This window comes from Fulmarus glacialis, unplaced genomic scaffold, assembly GCF_000690835.1.
Source record: "Fulmarus glacialis isolate BGI_N327 unplaced genomic scaffold, ASM69083v1 scaffold27167, whole genome shotgun sequence".
NCBI lineage: Eukaryota > Metazoa > Chordata > Aves > Procellariiformes > Procellariidae > Fulmarus > Fulmarus glacialis.
In genome coordinates this window covers 20,703-40,094 of record NW_009224208.1, presented here as the reverse complement: position 1 = coordinate 40,094, position 19,392 = coordinate 20,703, and the positions used below count along the sequence as shown (strand labels likewise).

The following is a 19,392-nucleotide window of genomic DNA, read 5'->3' as shown; positions in this document are numbered from 1 at the left end:
ACGTCAGTTGCTCTTCTCTTATCCACCAAATGGATGGTCAGAGATCAATCAGTGTGCAACCGTGATGCATACAATAAAAGATGCCTGCTGTACAGATCTGATAAATGTCTTAATCCAATATGAACTGTGCTGGCAGATCTCTGCATGTGCATCATGCTCGTTGATTGGACTGTGGGACTGGGAATTAATTTAAGACAAGCGGTTTCACAGGGTGGAAGTAATGGTGAAGGGAGGAGGTAGCTATGTGTTGGAAGCACAGGTGCAGAGAACAGTTCTGTGCACAGCTGGATGGTTTCAGCTCTTTCAGCAAACGTTTTCAGTGCTGTAAAAAAGGTGCAAATGTCAGCACTACTACATATTAGATTTTTCCTGTAGGAAAGAAGGCCATTTTTATCATCTGCCTATAATCTTCTGCACTGCATTACCAGTGAGTGTACATCATCCTTCATCATCTTCATGGTGGGCACTTTATCAGCTTATGGCACTCTTCACAAGAGTTGGCAAGTACTTTCTCTTTCCATTCTCTCTGGAAACTATTTTCACTGTTCTTTTCCCTTTACATATATCACATGTGTCAGGATTATAAAACAGCCATATGCATCCTACTCCAGGAAGAGAGATGTGTTCTTACTCTGAACCCAAATATTGCTGCACTGATGTTGATTAAGCCTGGTCTGAAGCTTAGAGGATCTGCTGTGATCGCTGATTGTGTATTTGGGCTGTCTACCTTTATGCATGGTCTTTTGCATGCTGCTTTTTCTTGGTAGTGCTTATCTTTCTTATTTTTTCCACCTTTAATCGTAAGAGGTGAATTGGCTGTGTTTCCTCCTGAAGACACTTCTGCCCTGAGGAATAATGGAGGCTATTGCAAATCCTGCATTCACAGATGCTGTGTTTCTGCACCAGCTGATGCCCAGCCTGGTGTGGACCAAATACACAGAATTTATGTTGTTGGAAGCTGAGCAATCATGCATTGAACCACTGTTCATCTTTACTCACGTAGACTGGGCATGGACAAGCAGGCTGTCACTAGCAGATAGAGTCAGAGTTTCACCATCCATGGTAACAGTAGATGTGCCCTCCTGAAGGGAAAGAACAGATAACCAGCTTTTAATTTTCCTTGTCCTGTCACTAGCAGAGAGAAAATGCTGCAGGTAAGTATGGAAATCTTTCCCGCTGAAAGAGCACTTCAAACCTGCTCTGTTTCATGAGGCCCAGCTAAATATTTAGCTGATCTTCCCTGTCTGATACTATTAGCATCAATAAAAACATGCCCCATGGTTCATTGTTCCCCATCATAAAGCAGCAACCCATTGCCTGACTCTTGGGGGTTCACTGCTACCAGTCTAACCTAGCAGCCTGCAAGTTGGTACAGCTCTGGAAATTACAGAGATAACCTCCTGGAGTACTTCAGACTCCTCTTCTACTTTTCTGATTCCTAATATCTTTTTAAGTCTTGAAAAGTAGTTCACAAGTCAGTAGGGAGCTGACAGAAATCGCTGATAGGAGTCCATCCGCACTGGAATGGACTCGTCATTATCTTGTCAAGCAGAGTCGTCAGGTTCTTGCCAGCAAGTCAGGGCTTGATTGCATAGGCTGTTGTAAGCTGCAGCGTAAACAAATGTCTTTCAAGATTATTATGTCTTTAATTAGTATTTGATAGCCTCTGCGAATTTCAACGGAACAGGAACCGATAGAAATATTTGCCTCCCAAGCTAGGTGAGTTGTGTAAATGAAAACTAGCTTTTCTCTGTTTTTTTTTCCCTTGGGCTGCAAGTGTTTCCTAGAAGCCAGTTGAATGAAGGACAGCTGGGTCACCTACCACTGTGCTTTAGTACAAACAAGTTCTCAGTTAGATTTTTATTAGCTTAGTCTACCTGATTTCAGTTTGACTTCAGTATGAGGACAAATGCTTCTAGACAGAAGTAATAGGTGATGCTTTTTTATCACTCAGAGGCTTTCTGAAGTATTTACAGGCTATTCTCTAGGTAGGGTATATTAAAATCCCCACCAAGACCTGATGAAGGATGTCAATATCTCTGTCCTCAACATGTAAGAGAAGACTATTTTTAGGGTGGCAGTACTTTACAGTTATTTTTCATCATAGTTCAAAGCTGAAGGGTGGTGCCTGTTGATGATCTTTTCTATGAGAAGGAAGGTAATAATTTTAATTTCTGTTGCTGGTGCTAGAAGGCTTTACTATTGTTCTCTCTGCTCTGAACTGAAACATAAACTCATCAGTTAACAAGTGTGAATTGTCACCTACCAGCTGCCATATCCAGATATCTGAAGTCTTTTTACTTTTCTCAGTTGTTCCTGGTCCATAAGCTATAACCTTTAAAAAAAAAAAGAAACAGGGAAGAAAAGTAACAGATTCATCTTAGTGACCAATGTGTATATATTCATCTTCCTACAGCATTTAAAACATTCTGGTTTTACAGAGAAGTGTTCATAGAAGATGACGTTATTTTTACAGACATTAAAATTCACATTACGTTTGGTATTCTCATATTGATTCCTACTGATAAAAAGGGAACTGATCACACCTGCCACTCCTTATGCTCCTCTGCATCCTCACTTATCTATTCCTTCTGCCTCCTCCCACTCTCAGCTTTGCATCTATATCCTTCCTGCTTCTGTTCTTGGAACAGGCACTTCCTCCTCATGAACTCCGGGCCCTGTCAAGAGCCTGTTAAGTAGAAAAGATTCTTCCATTAACATTACAAAAGCTGCAGACCGGACCTTATTTTTCTCATTATCTGCCCTTTCTGTGTTCTTCCTGACAGACCCACACTCTCTGTCACTTTGCTGTCAAATGTATCGGATTCTTCAGACTGTGACTCCAAGTAACGCGGGAAAAGAATATGTTTTGTAAACTATCGTGCATACGGCACAGCTATCAAATGGTGACAGCTTCATTTACACCCAGACTAGACTGTGTTTGACTAAACTGAGAAGTGCAATGCTTTAGTACAGCCCAGCCTCTCTGGTGCTGTCCAGTTTTCCTTGTTTCCACTTCATGTAGATTGAGGGGGAGGAAAAAAAAGTGTATTTACACACCCAGATTAGACTTGGCACCAAGAATGCTGTTCAAACGTATAAGGAAGCCGAACACACGTGTGAGTAGCATTTGCATCACGCTGGTGTTTCTGATTTGGGAAATACGGGGGGGTAGGAGGTGGAGGGAGTGAGCTGTTTTAATCCCAAAGGACATGAATGGAAATAAAGTTCAGGTTGATTCCGTGAACGGCAGTAGGAAGCCGTTCTAAGCTAGGAAACCCCTGCCCTAAGCTAGTCAAATGGATGGACGAAGACAGGCACTTCCGAAGGGCAGGGCAGGCTAAGACCGCGTTGTTCCGCAGGGGTGCGGAACTTCTCTGCTGACTACATATTGTTCCCAGGCCTGGACTCACTCAGTCTGAACAGTAGGCACCTATTATCTGCACCTTTAAAAATATCCCTCTCTTTCAGACAAATTAGAACTCCCTACCTCTGTTTCAAAGTTATCTCCAAACACACTCAAGGATTTCTTCTGTTTTATTTCGCCACGATGATCATTTAACCAGCCTTGGAAGTAAAATGGCTCCATAACAGAACTGGAATTTAGTGGGAAAGGTGTTTCTTTCAGGAGTTCATCTGTAAGCAAGGCAGAGGGCTATCAGTGACACTTGCTTCCTTGATCTCTGCAAACATTTTACTGTTGTTTACAGCTTGAAGGGTTCAGTTTTCAGATGTTATCTAGTCAAAAGTCAGTTGTAACAGCAAACAGTGCTATGGTCATTATCAGGACTTCTTTCCTGAGGTTGCAAGATGCATGTATTATTTGTGTATCTTTATGGAGTTGCTTCTTTGAAGCTGTTGTCAGAACTGTTGTGCATCCATGCTTGTTAAAAATGCATTCAAACAGTATGCAATAGACTACCTAGTTCTCGCTGGCATATTCTTAATTCTCTTTCAGACCAGTTTTTGCAGTGGTAAAATTTGATGTATCGTTTCTGAGCCTTTGCTGAGTCACCCCTTGCATATTCCCATATGTGGAATTAGGCCCATAGAACCAGCTTACATCTTTCACTTAGTCAGTACTGGCTTTTAAATTTCTTCTCCCCTATGTATGTTTAAATACACAGACCACAGTAGAGCAAACCGGTTATCACAACCCTAAATTTAATAAAATGCCTTTTTTGTGGTGTTCCTGAAGTTGTAGCTGGATTTAATTTCCAGTAATTCTCCTTCATAACCGATTTGATTTAAAATAGCTGGAGGACCAAATGCAGTTTCAGTGTAGCTGGTGAAATTCGAGATTTGTGCTGTGTGTTGCTGGTATATGAAATTAGCTTTAGTTATTTACCAGCTCACAGTGAAGTGCAGAGACAGCGCAATTGCCTTGGTGATCCGAAGTAGCTTGTTCTGAGCGTGCCACGGGGGAACGCTCATGGAGTAATTTCAAGTAATAATGCCAACTAGAGGCAGGAAAAACTCACTGGATTGCTGTCTCCCAAATGCATTGAGGTAATCATCTCACAGCCAAATCTTGTCCTGGTACTTGTAATACAGTAGGTCTCTTTAAAGTATTAGTGTATTCATTATGCAATGTTGTTCTTGTTCTTTTTTAAAGCTGTATTTCACTGCTCTGCAGTGTCTTGAATGTATCATTTCAGTTTTTCATGGAAGGCCATTTTGTATGCAGTCTTTGAACAATATGTGAGAAGGTCAGTGCATCCAAGGGACAGCAGCGTGCTGAATAAGCTACTGCTGTTTAACGGATCATAATAAGCACCGAGTATCTACATCCATCTCCAGACAAGCTGGATGGGATGCTAACCCTTTAATTGTAGAAGCAGGTTTTGCCATTCAAATTTCTTCTCCATTATATTAAATTGAATGGAAGAAGTCAACATATTTCTGCAAATGATTTGTCTCAGCAATGCCTCTTGCAGGAAATACTGAAAGCAATCTGAAGAAATCTGAAGAAATCTGCAGCAAAAGGAGGAATTTTTTGTTTGAAAGTTTTTTGGCTTCAAGCTTTTTTAAAAAAAAGCATCCTACTTTTACATTATTTAACTCAAATACTTAACATGCTTTTATTGAAAAGCAAACTCCCCAAAGAAATTAAGAAGCACCAGAAGGAAAAAGAAAATCTTTACATTAGAGTTATTATAATCTGGGCCTGGAAACATTAACAAGATCTAGCCTGAACATTCTATATTTTATTGTTTGATAACACTAAAAAGTAGTGTTAAGGTCATTGGTGATTTATTTTCACACTGCAATATGTTTAATTTTTTTTTTTCCTTAATTTTCATAGGTTCATCAAACTTGCTTTGGAGGTAATTAGGAATACTTACACACGTTGTCCTTAAATTATGCATATGGTCAACTATAGCTGTATTGGAAAGTTGTTTTTTGGCTAGGGCAAGATACAAAATAAGGGTCTAAAATATTATGATATATACTCACACACAGCAGAGGAGAAGACAGACATTTTATCAGAAGGTACGCAGTGTAATTAGTATTCCAATAGATTTTTAAATATTTTGTTTCATTAATGATAGCAATCTTTACCTTCTAAAGTAATATGAAGATGATAGAGGTTTTTTCTGTTATTGGAATAAAACAGATCACTCTTGAATTTAGAAAAATTATTTTGGAATACAACAAATGGAATACAAAGTTACCCATTGGTAGGCCTTTCTACTAAAATGCATGTCCTAGTTGAGATAGTTTAAAAACAAAAAAACAAGGCGGGGGGGGAACCCAAAAAAGGGTATACAGCACCCGGTAGGGTAAGAGACACACCTGAGAAGCCATGGGTATCCTAGTTAGCTCAAGGGGATACATCTTAGAATCATAGAATCATAGAATCATTAAGGTTGGAAAAGACCTCTAAGATCATCAAGTCCAACCATCAACCCAACACTATTGTGCCCACTAAACCATGTCCTTCTCCACAGGTTAAGAATTCCAGCATCAAACTAATAAGTAAGTTCAGACTTCATATGCTGGAGAACAGATAGCAAAAAGCTGAGTCTCTAGGGCGGGCACTGTGATGATTTAGGCAAGGGGAACTACGAATGCTCCCCATGAGTTGCAAGGAATTTCGGGTACAAAAAAGCCAAAGTACTTCTTTGTGTTCTGACCAAGAAGCAACACAAAACTAACAATGAAAAGTAAGTATAAACTTCCAAGTTTGTAGTTTATCTTCTGTCACTTATTCCCCGTAAACATAATTTTGCTAGTTTTCCTCTTTCTAGTGATCTCTGGCTCCAGCTGTCCTGATCAACAGGGACAACACGCGCAGGACAACAGTAGAGAGTGACCTATGCATACTTAGGGCGAATGTAAAGTGTAAGACATCCTACACTTACTATGGAGCACTGTGATGTACAGGCACTTTCTGACAGTTTCATTTACTTCCAAGTACAGGTGGACTTCTTTTTTTATTTAGACTTTAAGTTCTTCAGGACAAGAGCTGTCTTTTGACACTTGTCTTGTCAGCGGGCTCTGGTCTGTGATGGGGTTTTACCTTATTACTAATTTTGATGTTAATGACACTCGCCTGGTGATAGCATAACGGCCTTTGAAAACCAAGTCTGCACGAAATGAACCTTTAGATGATTTGATTACCTATTACTGCAGAACAAATAAGAGAGCACTGTGATGATGAAGTACGTGACATATGTCTGACATTATTAATAGCCTACCTGACTGAGTCCTCATTTAACCCTGATACTCATGCCTTGCATGATGCTGAAAGCTGCAGGTGCCCTAGCGCTTGTGAACTTGAGCAACGAGCTACAACGAGGAGGATCCAGTATTTTGTGATCCCACACATATCAGAGTTGAAGCCTGGTGCTTCTAACGGAACTGAGTGTTTCTTATCAGGCTAATTTAGGTATTGCTGCATATATTTCTGCTTAGCCTGTACATTAGCTTTCAACAATATCTCAGGAAGTGTGAGTTGGTGTGTTTCCAGAGTTCTTGTGTTCTAGTAATACTGTGAGACAAGGAGACAACATGTTTCATGATGGTAAAGGTAAAAATATGCCGGCAAAATGCAGGAAGACGGCAATACTAAGCTAGTCAGCTAAAATCTTGTGTATGTATCTCCAAGTAATATATCACTAAAAGGAACATCAAATCTAATATTTTATTACATGTTCAGGAGATCCATTTAAATAGTTCAAAAGTAAAGTCCGTTTTCGTAGATCATTGCTATTAAATATTCATATCACAGCAAAGTGTTCTTTATGGGTTTTATAGCTCTTTTCAGCTTTAAATTAGAATGTGATGATACCATGCTAAGCTGAAAATACATCATGTTTACTGAAGGAGTTTGTAAATATTTAAAAAAGGAAATTACAGGTTTTAGAGGAAGTCGATTTCAGTTAGACAATAGACACTGTACTGAGACTGAGAACATGAAGCTGTGCAAAAATGGAGGGAACAGATTGCAAGAAAACAGCCAGTGAACGTACAGGTAGTTACAGCCTCAACGGAGACCATCTAAGGAGGAGTTTGAACTTGCTGGGAGCACTGTACTTCTGAAAGCAATAAAGAGGACAGGTAAAAGAGGATTGCCACTGGCCTACCAGGTATATGTGGGTGTATTTGCTTACCCCAAACTCTTTCCCTACCCCAGAGACGTGCCTAAGCTTTCTTGTCAAGAAATCAGACCATCTCATTCTCCCAGAGTGTTTCTTGGCCCCTCTTATCCCCAAGCTCTTCCCATAGCTCTCTTGCAAACCTTGTTTCTTTGAGATTTGATGCAAAGGAAAAGAGCAATAAAGCACATGAAATACAAGATATTGAAATAGTGTGAACTATCAAACTGATTACGTGTTGGCTTTATGAAAAACTGTATTTTTCAGTAACATGCCATCCTTCACTTCTAGGCAGCACATTCTAGATGGTACAATATTTAAATCACCTTGATGTTCTTACTAATTATGCGAGCCCCTCCATCCTAAGTCACTGTGCTGCCTCAGAAACAGCCCCTGCATGCTGTGGCCCCATCTCCATGCAAGGATGTGAGAAAGTCCCTTTACAGAGGTGTCACCCTCTGTAAACGCAGAAGACATCCTTATCCAAAGTGGAGTTAGATCCTCTTTGTTTTGTCATCCTTTAACTGAGCGTAAAACAGTCCACACTAGAGATAAGGAGCTCACAAGTTATTTTAGAATTCTGTATTCATTTATTTCTCTCCATTTTCTAATCATCCCTTCCATCTCTTAAGGAATACTGTATCATAATAATGAATTGTTCTGATGTGATTGTTTTGCAGCATTTCATGTTTAATTGCCAATGCCAGCAATAATACATACCCTGGGGTGTTTTTCCCGTATGTGTCTATCTAATTCCTATGAAGTCTGCTTTATTCTCAATGTTAACAGAAATGTCAATGAGACTAGTAGGAGTTTAATACCTCTGCAAATAAAACCTGTGGACTGAGGGTCGTAATTTCAGGCATCTGGGTTTGAAAAAACAAGTAGTTAGCTCATTCCATATAAAAACCCAGAGTGAAAGCACTGACAGTGACTGATTACTTTGGGTTAGTTGGTTCATTTCACTGTTGTTGGGTATAGATGCAGAAACAGTTAGCTGAAAATACAGCACTCACCTGGTGTCATCATATATTTCCCTGTGTAACTGTATTTGTTTTTGTAGCATGCCCTGAGAACTGGCATGACTGCTAATTTATGACTTGTCCCTGTAATTATTTCCAGGCACATTTTTCTTTGTGTCATTAAATCTATGCGGGAAACTAAACAACAATTTTTTCTTTTCCTAATTGAAACAAAGAAGTTTGAAAGCTTTGAAAAATATTTTTGTAATAAAGAAATATAGCCTCTTCAAAAGGAGATATCACCAGCTAGAAAGAAGGAAATAAATTAGAACAACAAAATTGCAAGACTTAGGCCATAATTCTGTTTAAAGGCTCTTCACGATATAGCTAGGTCATTGTAATTAAGAATGATAAATTGTATTGAGAAATACTGACCGCTGTTCCAATCCTAAAATCAGGAATCTTAATTTTTGTTTCTGAATCTGCTTTTTATATGACTGTGGGCATTTCATTAATCGTCTTTGTGCGTAACTTCTGCTTCCAGTAGAAGAAGAATAGGATATTTTATTATAACAAGCGTTGAGACCTCACTACATTTGTGAGACAAGGATTTGTACAGCATGTGTGAGCTATTACTACTAAATAGCCTTAGAAACACTAGTGAAAATGTCTGACTGACTCCATTAGTGAGTTTTCAGTTTCAGATTTTGCTGTCTGGGAGCATTTAAGAGCGTAAGGAAGAAAGAAGCTACCTTATTAGAGAAGACATACCTGCTGTGAAACTGCTCTGAGCTTCAGAGCTCTTAAAAATATTAGATTTTTTTTTTTTTCCCCCACTAAAGTCTGAACAGAAAGGAAAACAACTTTATAGGGCATTTCTTCCAATTTCCCTGGTAGGTTTATTATACACATTATGTACTAAAGGTCAGTAGCAGCTTGGTTCCCATGGTGAAGCATTAGGAGAGCTCCTGGAGATTACAGTTTATGTTCTCTCTCTCTTTGAGGAGGCACAGCTGAGAATATTGTGGTAGAAGCAAACTTCTTCCTGGAGACTTTTTTGGGGGTTTTTTCTGTGGTGACTGTTGGCATTAGCAGTTCTGGGCTCTGGGAGCCTAATGAACTCCTAGGAGCGTTCCTGGCTCTAGAGAACGTGCAGCCTGCAGTCCTGGGTTTCAGATGATACGTTGTAGTTTGGGATTAAAAAGCCTAGTAGAAGTTTTTACATGGCAAACTATAGCAGCCATACTCCAGACATTGTAATTCTACTTTATTTGTGTATTAAATGTTGCTGACTTAGGTTGGTTTGTCTGAGCTCTTCATCTGCAGTACTGGCTATGTACCGGCTATGGGACCGGTGTGGAGTGGAAAATTGTTAAATATGAAGGGAGGGGAAATGTATGAAGCCAGTGAGAAGTTGCATGCTTATACAGGATTGGAGGTGTATATTAGGTGATTCTATTCCCTCCTTCCACCTATGTACCTTTGCAGTTCAGGTGGGCTTCAGGAGAGATATGAACATGACTTGCAAGTTACTTAAAGGATTTAGGTATGATGGGATAAAGATGAACAGTGTATTTATGTGGGCATCTTTGCCAGAATGGAGACAATGAGGATGATATGAAAAAGGAGTAGATTCAAGTTGTTGATAAAAGTTAAAGAGACAGCGTCTCACAGAATTGTACAACTATGGTGCGTCTAGACAGTTTAAAATGCTTGACCGCCTGTATCGGTTTGAATGCTGTTGTCCTGGAGACCTCCTGGTGGCTGTTTGCGAAATAAATGCCCTAGAGGAACACTCCTTAATATCTGAATGCTCATATGGTGTTTCTTTTAATACAAGTACTCAAAGCAGAAAGAAGTAACATATTACAGAAGAGAAGGAGCAATCTACCTATATATGTTGGAAGTCCTTAAAAGATGAGAGAAAAGAGAATGAAATATTCTGTTTTCTAAACAGCTTCATAGCAAATATTTCCAAAATCATCACCCTTATTTTAAAAAAACCCACAGTGATAGTATCTTTAGAATTATTTCAATGTACCTACAACAGAAAGGCACAAATATTTATACAGTTATTTTATGTTCAGAAGAATGGCCCTATATTTGCTCTACTGTAAATGAAGACAGACGTTTTTCCTCTCTTTTTTTTTTTTCTCTGAGGTAGTTTTAATTGAATTAATATTGCCCACTAGCCATTTATCTTTATTCTTTAGCTTTTTCTTATTTTCAGTTATTAATACTCTTCTCTTTTGATCTGCTTGTTTTTATACACCAGTGAAACAAGACTGAACAGCAAATACTGTCTACAGAGGTTGCGCTGGATTAACTACAGAGGATGACAGTACAGAAGCTGATTTTTATAGAACTGAGCTCACCCTTATAACTTGTTTAATAGCACTACTGAAACCAGAAAACACTTGTTTATAGACCATGCCCTAGGCTGTATGCTATTCCTCCTCCAGCTGACTGAAGAAAGCACCCAATCTTTCATACTTAGGTTTTGTCTGCTCTGAATCACAAGCATAGAACTGTGCTGTATTCCAACAAAACTAACTCGATTTTAAGTCCAGGCTGTAAATTACCCTAGATACACCCAGAATCGATGAAACTTTTGCTAGTGAAGTCACTACAGGACTGGTTTTTGTATTATATATCTGTATGTCCACTGACAATACAGTTTTTACGGGAATTAAAATGTCATTGATAATTAGAAGTAGATTAATTAATTTGGATAAACAAAAACCTGACATTCTACCTACACCACTAATTTCTTAAAGATAATTTTTAAACAAGCCTAACTTAGGAAAAGTCTTTTCTTGCGCTTTTTCCCATCAAATTTCACATAAAAGAAGCCTGGATTATTTCAGTGACATGGCAGGATAAAATTTTGAACTTCTGGATACTTTTGTGAACAATATTCAGCCATCACTGCTTATTAGAACTGAGGTTTGTCTGTTTGAACTGCCTCTTGTCCTCTTGACTGTAAAATTGGGATGAAATAGAAATCTTGCTTCCAACTGATTCAACTGAAAGTAGCAAGTGTTGTTTTGGTAACTGTGATTCCTCATGTCAAAAATTGTGTAAAGTAAACCAAACCAACCTATCTTGAATGTTCCATGTTTAGACTACATCCTAAATATATTCACCCTTGTTGATAAAAGGAGGGGAGAGTTTTCTCAGGTTTTATTTCTACATGTGGTAACAAAAGAGGCTAGTAATTCAGTACAAAACCGTTCTAGGGAAGATGTCTCAAGTAAGGATTGCATGCAATATATGTTTCTGATTGTATTTCACCTGATGGTACTTGGAAGAGTCCCTCTTCTAAAAAGGTATCTTTTTAATAGCTACTACTGTCTCTTCATATATTCTGAGTACCCTGCTTTCAGAGGGACTTGCCCTAATGTTGGCTGAGCCAGAAACCACAAATAAATCATGAAAAAGTCTGGACTTGGGTATTTTTTTGGTGTGGTGTTTTTTTTTTTTTAAAGCAATTGGAGCTTGATTGATTCAATTTATAGCTTTCCTCTATGAGTGAGCTGCAATCAAGGGTTTATTTCAAGATGTTTTTCTTCAGTTTTATTCCTTTTCTCTCTAAAAAGGGAAGGCACTAGTTCATGCTTATGTAGAGATGAACCTGAGAGCACTTCAGCTGGCGCTTTTAAACTGAGGGGATTCTGGATTTTCAGAAGAGAAACTGAAAGAAGAGGCTGAAGCCCAGCCCTCTGCATAGGCCAGCTCAAATCTTGTTAAAATATGCCTTGAGTGAAACATCATGAGAAACTGGTGGTAGCTTGTTATATGTTACAAGTGTCATGCTGGCTGTTGAATTCTACTTTTTAAGAAAAATAAGAGAGCTGCTGAGGGAATAAATGCAAAGCATTATTTCTCTATCAGTTTGGGTATGCCTTCAGAAGGAGCGTATTACCAGCTTGTTCATATCTCAGTCAAACTTCGTCTGTTTTTTTTTTTTTTTTTTTTTAAAACACAAGTCTCACTGACAGTTACAGGAGCTGCTAGCTAAAACTCCTGTAAGTGAAAATCTGGGGTATTTTCCTCATGTGCAAGACATCACTGAGACTTTGAGCTTCTTATTGTCCATGAGAACTAAAAATTGGAAAAATGGAGCTGTTCACCAGGCTGAAAGCCTGCCATGTAACTTTGTTGACTGCTTTTTGCTTATAGCAAGAGTTAAGCCAAGAGCATTTCAAATATTTGTAGTGTTGACTTAGCAGTTAACCCAAGAGGAGAATCCATTCAGGGGAAAAAGGTGTATTGAGCTCTGAGCAAAATAACTACATTTGCTTGCTTTATTATTTTTTTTCTTGAAAAAAACTTTTTTCAGCTTTAATGGAAGTCTCTCATGCCTTTTGGCCTTTTTACAGCTTTTGAATAAATTACAAGGAAAGAGCTTCTGTACTGTATTTATCAATAACAATTTCTCAGATTTCGGTGTTTAAAAAAAAAAAGTGTCAAGACGTATCATAGCTTCTGATTGATTGTCAGGTTTGTTCTTTAGCTCTAATCGTCTGCAAAAATATTAACAGTATAAATCTTTAATGTTCTTTTTTTCCACACTGATATAATTAATTTCTTACTGACGTGTAAGCTCTTAGCTCAGACTGGTGAGGGATGCTTATTGGAAATCACTGTATTGAACAGAAATCACTGTATTGAACACGGATAGCATGTGTGAGATGATATTTTTTTTATTACAGCAGCATCTAGAGGCTTCATCTGAAATTATATTTCCTCTGCTAGACACTGTATGAACACACAGTGATAGACAGTACTCGCCCTACCTTACCCCCCCACCCCCGCAAAAAAAACCCCAAACAACAAAAAAACAAGCCACCAACATCCAAACGTGTCACACAGGTGACATGCTCAAATTAAAATAAGCTCAAATTAAAATATACACATTTTGATGGTGCATATAAAGAAAAGTAAGATCTTGGAGATGACAACATTTTGTTTGTAAGAAACAGAGCCTTCTTCTGAGAAGTACATTTTCTAGTCAGTCAAAGAGCCAATGCCAAAAGCTCATTCAGCTGCAAAGTCTTTCAGGCAGGGTTTCTGACTGTCTTACCATTTCCTAATTGCAAAGGCTTGTAAGGTTGCTATCCCACACACAGGACTCTTCTGTGAACTTTTCATTTTGGTGACAATGATTTAGTCAACTATTTTCAAGAAAAGTGATGTTCATGCAAAAAACATCTTTCCCTGATTTTAGGATTTGAGTAAGAACTTTGTTCCATTATTGATTGAGATGGCAGGCAGTGACATTTTATGGTGACTATCAAGCTGAGAAATGGGACAGATGTGGAAAAAACGTTTCACTAGAACTTTTGTCTCTATTAGAGTAATTCATAAAAATCATCTTTCTTAAGACATTTGGGAATGAATATGGAGATTAAGGACAACTGGTTCCAAAAAATTCTTAGAGAGGGGAACTAAAACGTATCTTTAACTTGTGGCAAGAGCTATGGAATTTAAGTTATGGGTGTGACTGAAGGATGACATTCAAGTTTGTCATGTAAGAGAAGCATAGCTGGGTATTACGGCTGTGCATGTGCGCACATGCAGTGCACCTGAGCCATACGTTTTCCTGGCTGGTGCAGGACGTCCCCCAGTCAGTCATCCACACAGATGAGACAATAGACTGATTTGAAACAACAAACCTAGTGGAGCAATGGGATGGATTGAACTGGTGGCCTTCACAACAGCATTTGGCTAACTGGTGCAGGAACTCGCCAGGTGGGAATCTCGGGCTGTCCTGGAGATCCCACAGGCAGCTCCTGCTGTGCTTATGCTGACTTGTACTTTTCCATGTGTCAATTAAGAACCTGGCAATGTCACGGAGACTCTACAGATAGTTCCTGCAGCAGGATTGACCAAGTTGCACCTGACTAAAACACTCGCAAATAGTCCATAGAAACTGTACCTGCAGGTGCAGAAATGGTCACATAGTGTAGTCTTTTGTACATAGTTAAGACAGGTGTGTGGTATTTTGCACATAGTTTACGTTAATCAATAGCAATGGATCATGCACATGCTGGATGTTGTTCATGTAGAGCTGTGGGCCAACAGGATTGTAAGATTTCAGCAAAACAAGTTTCCCACTGAAGGTGCTGTTGCAAGTATCCTTGCTATGGAGATTTCCGTTGCCATACAGAAAGCAAACATAATGTTTGAGAGATCTGATACCTAAAGATACTAATAAATTAGTTTTCTTTAACAGTCACTCTCTCTATGTCCTATGTCTTTGTCCAACAGACTCAAGAGTGGAGTTACGACTGGCGTATCTGCTCCAGTGTGGAAGTTGTAATCACTATCCACAAACAGAGGCAAAATAAAAAATAGGGCAAGACATCATGGAAATAAAATGTTAAATGGGTCAGCCCCTGCATGAACTAGAAGTGTGTCTTTCTCTAAGTGTCCTTATTTCCCAAGAGTAGATCACAGTGTATAGTTATAGGTAAAGGAGTACAAGTAGGTATAGAGTGTGTAGATTCTACTCACAAAAATCTCATTCTGCACAGTCAGAAATGAAATTTTGTTAGTATAAGACTTGAATGGCATGCAAGGATATAGATACCGAGCTTTCACACTGTACAGTTACCTGATGGGTCATTATGATGGCATCACATGAACAACCAAGATGCTGTTGGTAATCATGTATATGGATTTTATCTGTGGTTGGGGTAATGAAAGGAATTACTTCCCAAAGTAACTTTAATTCACATAATTAGAAAGAAAAACAGAAACTTAGTCATTTTATGTGGAGAGAATAATTGCTGTTCAATCAGATACAATAATTGTTCTAATTCTGAAATTAATTTGCTTTACCTGGATTTGGTTTTCCAGTTTGATATTGTCTTGAACTGAAAAACCTGGAATAATAAACATTTAAACACCAGTAAAAAGTCACGTTCATGTTCTGTAGGTTAACAAAGACTAGGCAGTAATACTGGCCATTAAGTTTTGTGCTGAAAATGGATGTGCCAGATCCTCAGTTACTATCACATGTATTCAACAGGGCCATACCTATTTTATTGACAGAGGGTTTGTCTGAAAGTCCTCCAAAACTCATGTCACTAAAAAATTTCCTTGTTCAACCTTTAGCAACCATTTAACAAATTGATTAATTGATGACATTCACACATTTCCTAGAAAGCAGTTCTCTACCAAATTTGCCAGTCCTGATTAGTCATGAATAATATCGAATAAAAGTACTTAGATTAAAGCAAGAGTGAAAGAAGCCCTAGGGCAATTTAATGTTTTACCTAGTTAACCTAGCATCAGTTCAGTGTTAATTTTTCATTCAATTCTTTTTGCACTTAGCAGCAGTGTGCTTTTACTTGTTCAAAAAGTATGTTCCAGATAGGTGTGAAGAATACTTTGACTTTCACATTTTTTTACATCTGATTTAATGAGTTTGGGGTATACAAGACATGATTAAAAATTTGTAGAGCAGCAATTAACTTTTAACAAGTCTATGTAGAATGCAGCATAAATAGAAAATTAACTATGTAAGTCACAGACTGATGAAGACCTATTAGATCATTTTAACCGTTCTTCTAAAATTTACACTGAAAAAAGCTTACTCTTGAATTATTGGTATAAGTTGAGTGCCGAGGTCTTCACAGTGAAACCATTTTTCAAAGAGGACATTAGTTGATTCTCCAACGTAGTATCTGACAAAGTAAAAACATTAGTCAATCCTTTTATTAACTGACTGATCAGGCAGTTTCAGTCTTTTCAAGAAAATAGCTACTTGATGTTGTGTAAGAACATGTTATTCCTGAGCCTGGTGTACTTTATTCTGAAGAATGGTTATTTAGGGAAACTTTCTGTTTCCCTGGTTAGCTGACTTGGTGGGTGGGGTGCTCAAACTTCTGTGGAAGGCCTTGTAGTTCTGCTGATCAACCACAGATAAGTCACCAAATTCCTTTAGCAAACTTTCCAGATTTAATCCTGGAAATTGGAGCCACAGTCCCTTGGGACCAATAACTCTCACTTTGGATGTAGTTACTGCAAAAATAACTGGCTCCAGATACCATTTCCAGTAACTGCTTCCATGCAGCTATGAGATAAATGCTCATATTTAAGAGAGTCAGCTTGCTTATTGCCCATGCACGGACTGATAAGAAAACAAGGTGGCTTATGGACTTGTTTGCAAAAAATAGATGGTTGTCAGCTACCTAAATTTGGGAAGTGTTTTTTAGCTCACGCCTCTGAAGAGGCCCTTAGTGCTTCACTTGCATCATTTTATGTCTTAACAAATAAATAAATTGTGCTGAGATCAACAGGTCAAGGTTGCTGTAATCTGTGGAATGGCAAATACAGAATTTACCTACAGATTTAAAAAGGACTGCATGGACTGGCAAGGGAATGATGCTCCAGTACAGTCACTCATATTGCGACTGATTGTAAATAGGTCCTGTGTGTCCTTTGGGCTAAAGTCACTGGAATGTGTGTTTGAAGAGGGAAACAAGGCTTACATAATTATACTGTGCGTATTTGTGTATTCATGTCTGTCTTATGTCTCTATATACGTATTGTCCAGAAACTTTGTAAGAGCTCGCCGGCTCCTCAAGTTTTGCAAAAACAGAGTACTCGAAGACAGTAATGTTATTAATGCCTCCAATATGGAAAAAGCTGTGCTACGAGCACAAATTTTGAACACAGAGAATCTACAGAGAAGAGAGATGTTACAAATGTCTCGGCTGGGAAAAGGCTTTGCACCTGGAAAGGACTTTGCACCTTACTAGGTGTTAAAGAATCCAACCACACAACTAGCATCAAACTTAGTTGTTTCTATACTTGTTTGACATAGAATTAAGATTAGCTAGTGCATTTTTCTGATAGTACAAAGCATGTAATCATGACTTAGGCTGAAGCACTGGGGCAGGCTACTTATTCTTCACTTGTACAATAATTGGCATGCTGGGGGCTCTGATTTATGACTGAGGCTTGTAGGCATGTTAAAAAATGGAACAGTAACATAATATTAGACCTTGAGTCAGCATACTTCAAAGTTTATTATTACTTCCTCTTGTACAGTCTTTGCTGCAGGTGGCTGGGAGTGAAAAAAGTTTGAAAAGATTAGAGGTTCTGGTTGCAAATGCCCATCTCTCCTAGGAGCACACAGAGAGACAATGTAGCTTCAAAAGTATGACATGATTTTTCACTTCCAAAACTTCAGGTGTCTTTGTTCATCATGTCAGTGCGAAAACAAGGGCACTAAAAGCCTCTAAGTGATTTATTTTCAGGCATCTGATTATACATTTTCAATTAAGAGTGTGCTTCGTTAATCCAATTATTTTTTCCACCTGCAAACCATATGGTAGCTTTTAGTTTAATTTCTCCACAAGAGCATGACTATATTGGAATGCAAATCTCTAGATCTACCTGGGATCCCTAAAAAGGCGTTAGCATGCCTCTAACTCATACCATTCACAAACTTTATGTACAAGGTAGGTTATTTTACTTAAAGTTACCTAAAGCTACTTATGTTCCTTTGTTACAAATAAACATTGTTATCTGAATCACTGCCCAATTGTTTCTAGCTCAAAATATCTTTTTAATAATGTAAGTGCTCACAATCCACAGACCTGCAATGAAAGGAAAAAAAGGGACAAGTGCATAGATGAACAATGTTTTAAATGAACTGGATTTGTCTTTAGCTTGGAATCCAATCCAGATGGTTTTTTGAATGGTCCCTTTCTTAGTTTTTTATTTCTTTCTTTAGCTTTTTTCATTTGAATGAAAAAGCATCTTTCTAGCTCCGCGTATTCGCAATCTTCCTGCGTGACACTGCCCATGCAACAATCAAAACTGTAGGCAAAAGGACAGAAACAGTACATTACAGATATTACCACAGTTTAAAATCTTTATAAATTACAGGAATAGCTGTAAACTCTCTTTGGGCAGTCATATCCGATTAATATCAAAACAGCTTTTCTAACTTGGCTAATGTTACTGCTGTCACTTGCCTTCTTAGACTTATGAATTCTGTATGACCACAGGACTGCTCCCACTAGAATAAAGTAAACCTCTCATTTCTTTGAAGATGTTCTCATACGAAAATAAAAGCTAGGCAGAGGTGTGTACAATGTAGAGGGGTTAGTGTTAAGAAAACTGACTTTTGTTTCCAACTTCCCACACACTTGCCAAGAAAGCTCTTCATCTTTTTGCTTTCAGTGCTTACAAAGGAATTAATGTTGTGTTTGCCAAAATTGATAAAAAAAATATCTTTTTTGATTTGTGTTGTTACAGAGCTCTGAGATTTTAAAACTTAAGGCGATAGTAGCAGGCAATACAGAAGTAGATAGCTATAACCACAACATGCATTTAAGACATTTCAACATGTTCCTTGTTTAACTAAATCAAATGCTAAATGAGATCTTTGTTTACGTGTGTATAGATAAATAGATGTTTGGATAAAATTAGTACAAAATTGCCATGGTGAATCTGATAAATTATCAGGAAAGTAAAATACAGTATTGTATTGACGTGAGAAATTAGTTTATATTACTAACAGATTAGTCAACAGTTTGTACTTCACCTGAGCCCATCAATTTCTGTCTTTAATCTTTCCCTCTCAATCACAAGACCCACAGTGTTTGCGTATCTCTGAGGAGAATGAGGTATCCTAGCAGGCAGCAGGAACATCTGTTCAAAGAAATGGGAAAGCATCAGTGTCAGGAAGTCTTTGTTCTTTGTGTTATCCTTCCCCTGCCCCCCAACCTGCAAAATCCTCTGCTCCTTGCCCCACTTTTCCCCTACTCTTTGTTGATCCTGTGTTGCTCCTTTGCAGCTGCACCCAC

At 38.3% G+C, this 19,392-nt stretch overlaps 1 protein-coding gene across 1 annotated transcript in view; it reads right to left on the bottom strand.

Annotated features, from left to right (window-relative positions):
• Nucleotides 1-995: 995 nt before the first annotated feature.
• Nucleotides 996-19,392, bottom strand: part of HAAO (3-hydroxyanthranilate 3,4-dioxygenase) — a 33,584-nt gene continuing 15,187 nt past the window's right edge. The window contains exons 4-9 of the mRNA XM_009582091.1: nucleotides 19,131-19,237; nucleotides 16,168-16,257; nucleotides 15,410-15,453; nucleotides 3,491-3,636; nucleotides 2,267-2,335; nucleotides 996-1,082 (exon numbers count right to left, since the gene is read on the bottom strand). Coding sequence (XP_009580386.1) covers nucleotides 996-1,082; nucleotides 2,267-2,335; nucleotides 3,491-3,636; nucleotides 15,410-15,453; nucleotides 16,168-16,257; nucleotides 19,131-19,237 — 543 coding nt within the window. The remainder of the gene's footprint in view (nucleotides 1,083-2,266; nucleotides 2,336-3,490; nucleotides 3,637-15,409; nucleotides 15,454-16,167; nucleotides 16,258-19,130; nucleotides 19,238-19,392) is intronic.